At 41.9% G+C, this 9260-nt stretch overlaps 1 protein-coding gene across 1 annotated transcript; it reads right to left on the bottom strand.

Moving 5' to 3' along the window:
- Positions 1 to 4081: 4081 nt before the first annotated feature.
- On the bottom strand, positions 4082 to 9246 carry mrps15 (mitochondrial ribosomal protein S15). Its single transcript, XM_063199108.1, has 8 exons — positions 8951 to 9246; positions 6954 to 7019; positions 6765 to 6840; positions 6454 to 6502; positions 6019 to 6103; positions 5748 to 5806; positions 5225 to 5416; positions 4082 to 4498 (listed from the first exon to the last, which is right to left on the bottom strand). Exons 1-8 carry the CDS (start codon positions 9117 to 9119, stop codon positions 4373 to 4375), a joined length of 822 nt encoding a protein of 273 aa, XP_063055178.1. The 5' UTR covers positions 9120 to 9246; the 3' UTR covers positions 4082 to 4372.
- Positions 9247 to 9260: the final 14 nt, after the last annotated feature.

Below are 9260 nucleotides of genomic sequence, written 5' to 3'. Positions count from 1 at the left end.
TGTCCCCTTCAGACTGGTGGTCAGTAGCATGACTGATCACTGACACTGATCACATTATATTGCAGTATGTGTGTGCACATGACTTGACCACTGATTGTCACATTGCAAATGTGTTTGAGAGAAGGCATTCAAAAGGTGTTTAATTGATTTGATTAAATATTATGTTTTATACACTTATGTTTTTTTTTCACAACAAACCAGAAGAAGCAGATTCATTTTACATAGGAGTTGTATACAAGCACACACACACACACACACACACACACACACACACACACACACACACACACACACACACACACACACACACACACACACACACACACACACACACACACACACACACACACACACACACTGGAAGTCAATAGGAGAGCCCCAAAAAGATATTAAAGGACAACTTCTGCCAATTTCAATATGCTGTTGTATTGCTCATGCTACCCTTGACTCGTCAGTACCCGGTGATGCTTAATTTTTCGGTTCAGTCCTTTCTGAGATCTGAGCTAATGGGGGCAGACTTTGTTTACATTAAAAATCTTCTTAACATAGTCCTTCGCCAAATATTACCCCAAAAGGTATCGCTGTTTGCTAGTTGTCCGCTGATGTTGCATAACCTTTTGGATGTTGAGAATAAATCAAGATATTTTTTTGAAATGTAAACATACTCTGCCCGCATTACAATGACCAGGATCTCGGAAAAAGCTGAAGAAAAAAAAAAGTAGGTACCAACAACTCCAGAGTAGCGGGAGTATTACAACTGCATGTTGAAATTGGCACAAGTTATCCTTTAAGAGGGTTGTGTGTGTGTGTGTGTGTGTGTGTGTGTGTGTGTGTGTGTGTGTGTGTGTGTGTGTGTGTGTGTGTGTGTGTGTGTGTGTGTGTGTGTGTGTGTGTGTGTGTGTGTGTGTGTGTGTGTGTGTGTGTGTGTGTGTGTGTGTGTGAGACGTGTTTTGAAGTGACGTACCTGTATCCCATATGTCAGCCTCATGTGGGTCCTCATCGATGTCATTCCTCCCGGGAGGCATGCTAGACATGGGTTCTCTCCATATTTGTTTGCAGCATAACATCCCAGAGCGAAGGGACAGAAACAGCCTAAAGCACCTGAAATGGCATTTCATTTTTATTATATCAATAGAATAGAATAGAATAGAATAGAATAGAATAGAGTAGAGTAGAGTAGAGTAGAGTAGAATAGAGTAGAGTAGAGTAGAATAGAATAGAATACCTTTTCTTGCTACTATTCAAATGTGCAATTCACACTTAAAGTGATACTGTCCCATTTTTTGAAATAAGCTCATTTTACGCCTCCCCTTGAGTTAAATAAAAGGGTTTTACCGTTCTCCTGTACTTTCAACCATCCTCTGGGTATGGCAGTGCAAATTTTACCTCCATGCTAGCAGTTAACATTGAGTCCTATGAGACCAGCTCGCGGCTAACTGGTCTCATAGGACTCAATGTTAACTGTTAGCTTGGAGGTAAAATGTGCACTGCCATAACTAGAAAATGGTTGGAAGTACAGGAGAACGATAAAAGCCTATTATTTAACTCAAGGGGAGGTGTAAAATAAGCTTATTCCCAAAAATGGGACAGTATCACTTTAACTATAAACATTCACAATGAGATTGCAAGCACTTCAGTGTAGACATTAAAGGGATATACTGTTCAACACAGTGTGCTATGTACAAAAGGTGTATATAAAATATCAATAACAAGCAATGGCAGTTTAACAAGCAATAACACTCATGCCGTATGAAACATTCCAATGAAGCATAGTTGCAGGAAAGATTAGAGTTGAGTAATTCAGAGTAGTTAAGAAATTACAACAGAGAGTTGAGAGCCAGCCACAGATGCCATCGGTGATAGCAACCATGTTTTGCAGTTCAGCATTAATGATATCAGGTCATGTAAAAGTAATAACACAAACAAGTCTTAAATGGCGTTAAAAGTAAGTATTGACGGGTCCTGGTACTGATAGAGAATTTGTTAAAAGAAACACACTATCTGAAAGGGTGTGTAAGATGGTGTGAACTGATTGAACTCAAATATGTTGCAAGGCTAACACCTCAAAGATAATGTGCGTCCTGCTAGCAAGCAGAGCAGGGTGGGTGTGAATGCACTGCACGATGAGGTGTCAGTGTGTAGTAGGCTGTCAAGGCTATATTTCATAGACACGCAGGCAGTGTTTTATTCTTGACAAAAGATACAAGTGAAGAACTCAAATTCACAACATATAGAAGATAACAATTAAAACAATAGAAGAAGAATGAAAATGAATCAAATAATAAAAATAATGGCATAAAAGGCTGCATAGTACTCACAGACGAGCAGGTCACTGCAGCAAGCACACAGGCCCGAGCTCCACTCCCCTGTCTGAACGTTTGTGCCGTAGGATCCAGCAGCTCCCGGCTGGTGGGTGACCACAGGATTTGACATTGCGGCTCCAGAAAAGTGCTATGTGATGCCTTGAAAACCTAAAAAAAAACACAGTAGGTGTATTGAAATGTACTGATGCAAAGGCTATTTGAGGTTGAGAAACAAATACACCACACACAGGTACACATTAAACGTACATACATCTGGAAATCACAAGAGTACCTAGAGGATTTACAGAGCAAAATCCACATTCAAAATTGTGCAACATCATGAGTGTACCTAATGTATTGAGAACAGTTCAACTATCCATGTACATATGCCTGAAACAGTGCACTGAAGTTGCAATTAAATTCAACCTATATAAAGGGCAACCTAGCCAGAATTATTTCCCTTATTTAGGTAACACGTCAATTCTGAGAGAGATCACGTTGGTCAACACATGCAAGATTATTTTCGTCACAATCCTGTATAGTTGATTTATACATGCATTACACTTCAAACTGGCACAAAGAACACAGGGTACTTAAAAAAAATATATATGTCAAAGAGTGAATTTGATTAAGAAACAAAGTTTGGTAAGACAAGTAAAAGAAGCAGAATAGAAGAAAAACTCTCCGACTTTACCCCTTGTGGTGTTCCAATGGTGGTGAGGCCGTATCTGAAAGTAGAAAAGGAAGTGACACGGCTAGAGTGCTTCTGCAAGGTTTCCGATGAGCATGAACTCTTAGTCACAAATGTAGATCATCACATCTGAAATCATGCCCCACACTCCCACAACTGCAGCAAACTCACTCTGGTGAATTGTGCAATGCAGTTTCCCCCCCTGTGAAGGCAGTCTCTCATGCGCTTCTAGGTCTACAGAACCAATACAGTTTTATTGCTGAAAAAGTATGCATTTTTGTGTTTTTTTTTAACAAACTGATATGCTATGTCAAAACGGATGTGTGATTATAAACCACAAAGAGAGGCAGCTGAAAGACCCGCCCATTGACATCAAACAAACTGAAGATGAAGTTCTTCCCCCCCTCAGACGAATTCACTGAACACAATTCAGTACCTCACAGAAGAATGGGAGATCAAAATACAATATGCCCATACATATGTGTAGCAGCTCATTCCTCTCCTTTAGGAAACAGTGGTTATATACATAACATCACAAGTAAAAAAAATGCCCCTACTGTTGAGTTTTAAGACCAGACTTAAGACAAAGCTTTTCTCTGATGCCTTCTCTTAGAGATCAAAATGTTTTTGATATTTTTTTCTTATTTCCTTATTTCTTGCTTTTATCTTTATATTTTATACTTCTCTACTGTATATTCTGTTTTCACCTGCCATACCTTGTGATTTTAGTTTTATTTATTTTTATTTCTTATTTTATTTTACATAATTTTATCCTACTTTGCTGTACAGCACATTGAATTGCATTTATGTGTGAAATGCTCTATACAAATAAAATTGCCTTGCCTTGCCTTGCCTTTACAACTGCGCTGAGATCTTAGATCCTGTGACTTGACTGAATGGTACAAGTCAGCACTGTACAGTAGGTACACGGCTAAATACGAATGTTCAGTCATCAACAATAACAAACCAAACGATTTGATGCTGCCCTTGTGTGATCCTCTTAACGAATCAGATTGATTCTAAGAATCCATGATGTCATGAATAGAAACAAGAAGGAGGCATAATAACAAGACAAGACAAGATGGGCTGCATAATATGTGATCTTTTATTTAAAACAAATATAACATACATGGCTGATGCTTTCACAGGTCAGACATGACCACAAGTTTATCTTTTCAGTTTCATATCTTTGTGATGAATGTCCAGATGAATGTCCAGGTGAGCTTCAAAAACTAAAGTGAGTAATGGATGCTCACCAAAGCATTGGTCTCATATGAGCTTCTGGAGAACAAAAGTCAGTCACTTGGGTTACAGGAAAAAATGAGATGTTTTTACACCAGAAAAACTGTGTCAGTAACAGCGGCCATTTTGTGATGGCCTAGCTGGCTTGAGCGGCGGCTGCCTGGGGTGCTGTGGAGGAGGAGGAGGAGGTGGAGGTCGGTGTCTCTGCCAGTTTGGCTTCAGCCCTCTTGGCAGCCCTCTGTTTCTGGAGCTCTTTAAAGACCTAGGAGGAACACACACACATGCACATATTCACGTAAACGCACCCACGCGTGTGCATACGCCCCCCCCCCCAACACACATACACACACAGAGTTAAAAGAACATCCACTGTATCTGCATCACAACAACCACCGAAACTTCAAAGTGAACAAATTGTTCAGATGGCAAATCCTGTGCGACTGAATGGGACTGTCATCAAGCCACTTAGGGGTTTCATTACTGACAGAGCAAGTGTATTTCCCAGAATGACGTGAATCACAGATAACGAAGAACTTAGCTGTTGTGCTGTGCTTCCTACCATATGCTTACCTACCACGCGCGTGCATTGTGTGTATGTGTGTGTGTGTGTGTGCGTAAAATGACCATGTTGAATCTGCAACATGTGATGTGCTTGTGCAACGGCCCAAGAGTCGCTAACAGCTTTAGCCAGCCAGCCCCACAACAAAATCATCTGAAAGGCCCTCCCACTCAATTCATACAATGGGCCCAGAACCGACTCTTTCGTCTTCCTGCCGGTATCCCCACATAGGACTAAGAACTTTATCTAGCTGCTGCTAGTGCTAAATCATTCAGAAGGGTTATAGTATGGGCAGGAAAAAGCAGACTGGAAATTATTGTGAGAGCACGACAGACAATGAGTGGGCGGGGTAATAGGGTATGTCTTGTATGAATTGTGCTACACAAATAAAGTTAGTAATATTATTATCATTCATAGGTGGATACCTACCTTGATGCAGAGGGCCTTCTTGGCCTGCCAGCGCTTGGTGGCGCGTCTGTAGTACTCGGGCGGGAAGGTGTAGGTGATGCCCAGCTCCTTGCAGACGTGCTCGAAGGCCTCGAAGCGCGTCCGCCTCAAGAACTTCAGCTTCTTCTTCCGCTTGTCGATGCCCATCAGCATCCTCCTCTTGTTGGCCTTGTCCTGAGGAAAACAAACGGGCAACACGTCCAAACCTGAGGCATTCAGCTGTCCCTTGAAAATATTGTCTGACACTTCTGCAAACATGCCTTTTTCCAAAAACATAGCCGAACTCTTCAAACTATCCTGAAATACCACACAGATTTTCTTTGTTGTCAAACAGTGTGGCTGCAAATTCTTATACTTTTCAATCTTCTGCATATTAAGTTACTGAAATTGACAATGATAAAAAGAAGTCCCTGCAGCAGCACTGCATATACACAAACCAAGGTAGAGTGGAGGGTTTACACCTTGAGCAGACAGGAAGCTCATCATTTCTTTATGTGCGTCATACCTTTGGGTGCTTAAGTAAATGGTCTTGGAAGTTGCGGATGCGCGCTGTCAACATGGCCACTGCAATGCAATAAAAGATTAAAAATTAGCAAACACACTGACTACCTACCCTATTGTGTTCTTAATGTGTTTTATATAGAATCCAATATTTATTTCAATGTATGGCTCAGTTTCAAAGTTCTAAGTAAAGGTTTCAGGTATGTGCTAAACAATGTGTACAACAGGTGCTGAGTGTGAATTTTTAGCTGTGGGTTTGCGAGGTGAAGACATACCTTTCACTTCAGTAGATGTGCGGTCATTTTTGTCCCTCTGAACCTTCGCTATAAGTTCTTCCGTCTTAACTCGTAGTTTTTCACTCTACAAAGAGGCAGCAGACCCAGTTAGTAATCCACTGCACTTACTTTGTATTAATTCATCACACTTTATAACTTATGAAAACAGAATATTACATACAGTAATATGCTTATGGTGACCTATATGTTTGCTGTGCTTGTTCAAATAAAGTGTGAAAAAAGAGAAAAGCAGCCCTGTCCAAGTGTTAATTGTTAACTGTTAATTTTATGTTCAAAGTTCTAGTGCCAACTCTAAATGTGTACGCCTTTTCAATCAACGTACAAATGCCTTTCAATGGCACAACTATTTCAGCTACTGACAACATAGGTAGAACATTTGGGTATGTACACGTAGGGGATCTTACAAACACGTACATTACTGGCCAGCTCCAAGGACAACAGTCTTTTCACCACATCGTCAGTCCTGCACAGAAAGGTCAGAGTAGAGTTACTTTATTGATCTTCACAGGGAAATTAAGGAGTTTACGGTCAACATGGAGTGTGACATCATGACTTCAAAATGTTCACCTGATTACACGGAAAAGTAACACAAGCAACAGACTCTCTGATTGTAAGCCCCTCTACCTCCCCACCCCAACACCAGGAAGTGATTGCGACAGTGCAGTTGACACTCATCTGACTTAATCAGGAAACTGAAACGACCCAGCGTAACAGGAAGCACCTACGTCTGTGCAAGAGGAACCGCCGCATAGTCCAGCTTCAGCGTGGAGGGAGGCAGGTCGCTTAGCTGGCTCGGGATCTCTATTGGATGCCAAGAGTTATCATGTAAACAAACAGGAAAGTTGAGAAACCAAAAGCTGATAGGACCAAAAGTACAGTACAAGAGTAACGGTAAAAGGTTGGCCAAACTGTACCTTGCTTTTTCCTTGTGCCTCTGGCATACTGTCTCACTGGCTGGACGACGTTAGTGTTTTCGTTACCTAATGGACACATGGGGTCAAAAGTTCAAAGTCAATGTTAGTAATGTGGCCATAGCGATGGTAGAGAGACTCAGAATGCAGTTGATATGTATTAGCCCTTTAGCAAAAGGATATTCAGGGCCATTTATACAGGGACGAATGTGAGAGAAAACGTCAAAATATTTCATCAAAAGCGCCTTTCATTTACACGGCAACCCCGCCATCGGGGCTTGAAGACAGAAATATCTGAAGACGACCCGTGTTGAGTCTCCGTCTGAACAGCAAAAAAGCCACAACATGTTCACATTCCATACAACTTGAAGTCACACTTCTCCAGATGTTTGCGTCTTCAGGCCTGAAGGCAAGGTAGCTGTATACATGAAGGGCACTTCAAACTAAACATTTTGTCGTTTCCACTCACAATCGTGTAATAGGCATTGAAAAATTGAAGAAGTGACGGCCCTTTTGGGTCTTGCTTTAATCGTCACCATATAAACATAGTATAGAAATTAATATCACTACCTTCACTATGTTTTTAACTATTGATGTCTATGTTCCCCAGACAAAAATGATATGCAAGGTCATAACAATCCCTCAGTGGTTTGTAGACTCAGTGGTTTGTAGACGTCTAGGTCTTTTCCCTAATTCATAAGCTTACATGTTGTTTACATCCAAACCCATTGATGATTACACTCAAAAGCAAATAAAATCCTAATCTATTCTAGGTTAAATGACTTCATCTGACCCGTTTTCTAAAGAAATACCATATGTCATCATCTATGGAAACTTAATATCTAAGCTTAAGCTTCTTAAAACACATAAAACTTGAAATAAATTGCATTTAAAAGTTATGTTTAGCTACTGACTAGCCTAGACTACTGATTTTTCAGAAGCTGAAGCCAAGGGCATCTTTTTTGTTCTCATTTGGGGACTTGAGTGCAGGCCCGGATTAAGGTGGGTCTGGGCCCCGGGGCAAGGATATTGCAAGGGCCCCCCCTCCCGGTTGCCATATCCCGTGGTTCAGGGGCCCTTTGCCATCCCCCGTGGCCCAGGGGCCCTCTGATTGCCGTCCTCCATGGCCTAGGGGCCCTCTGGTTGCTGTACGACATGGCCCAGGGGCCCCTATGGTTCCTATGTCCTGTGGCAGAGGGCCCTCTGACTGCTGTCACTCCCCCCAGCCCATTTCAGTTAACCCTTATAGACTAAAGAAGTACAACTAAAGAAGATCCTAGAATAGAGGGCTCTATCGCAATCAGCATCGACATCGGTATCTGGATTGTTGTTGAGCCCCCCCCCCGGGCCCCCTGGATCCATGGGCCCAGGGGCGCCAGCCCCACTCGCCCGGTCGGTAATACGGCCCTGCTTGAGTGTGTGAGAATCAACCTACAAGGTAGTAGGAAGGAAACCAATACCCACATCCTTTCCACAAACCCACTCAGTAGACAACTCTGCATTGTGCGTCACTCACAGGAGGCTACGTATGTCCTATTTCAAGAAGTGAACGGTGTCCTCAAAATTGTAGGCCTAGCTATGTTTATAAAGGGGGGGAACAATCACTAATCATTCACTATTTTTTTTATTACCGGCATACATTTTAAACATCAGGCTCAGATAATTGCCTTTTTGATGAGTTAAAAAAGTCAAATGCACGAAATAATAGGCCTAGCCTACTGTCACGTCGTTCATTTGGTCTGAGTGACATGGGGTATGAAACAGCTCCATAATATTTGTGGAAGCCAAAACAAGGCCTCCCGATGCCAGGTAAAGATAGACTTGACAGAACGAGAATGCAGTTATGACAGTGAGCATGCCACCTGCTGGTCTGTAGACAACATGATATGTTTAGCTATCCTGCCCACCCTAGCCTACCGTTGTTCATGTATCATCACTAAGAAATAAGAAAGCAACGTTAACAAAATAGCGGTGGGGAAAATTTAGCACTATCCTCTCACCTTTTGTGATACATGGATCGAGCCGACACCAATGACCCAATGATCTGGAAGCTACGGAGGTGGAAGGAACGTGTTGTGATCCCACTGAGGCGACCGCCTTCAAACTATTCACCGCATTCAACTTTCTCCAGACATGGGACGACGACGAAAACACTGTCCTAAGAGACATCTTTTAAATAGAATAAAACAACTCCTTAGCTGTACTTTGATTATCCAAAAAATGTTAAAGACAGGCAGTTGTCCCCGTCTACATGGTAAGCGCCATCTTTGTCAGTCCAGAGCAATCGATGTCAGATGCTTACAAAAGGCC

The sequence above is a fragment of the Engraulis encrasicolus genome, chromosome 5 (assembly GCF_034702125.1).
Source record: "Engraulis encrasicolus isolate BLACKSEA-1 chromosome 5, IST_EnEncr_1.0, whole genome shotgun sequence".
In the NCBI taxonomy this organism is placed as follows: Eukaryota; Metazoa; Chordata; class Actinopteri; order Clupeiformes; family Engraulidae; genus Engraulis; species Engraulis encrasicolus.
This window is presented reverse-complemented; position numbering and strand designations above follow the sequence as displayed.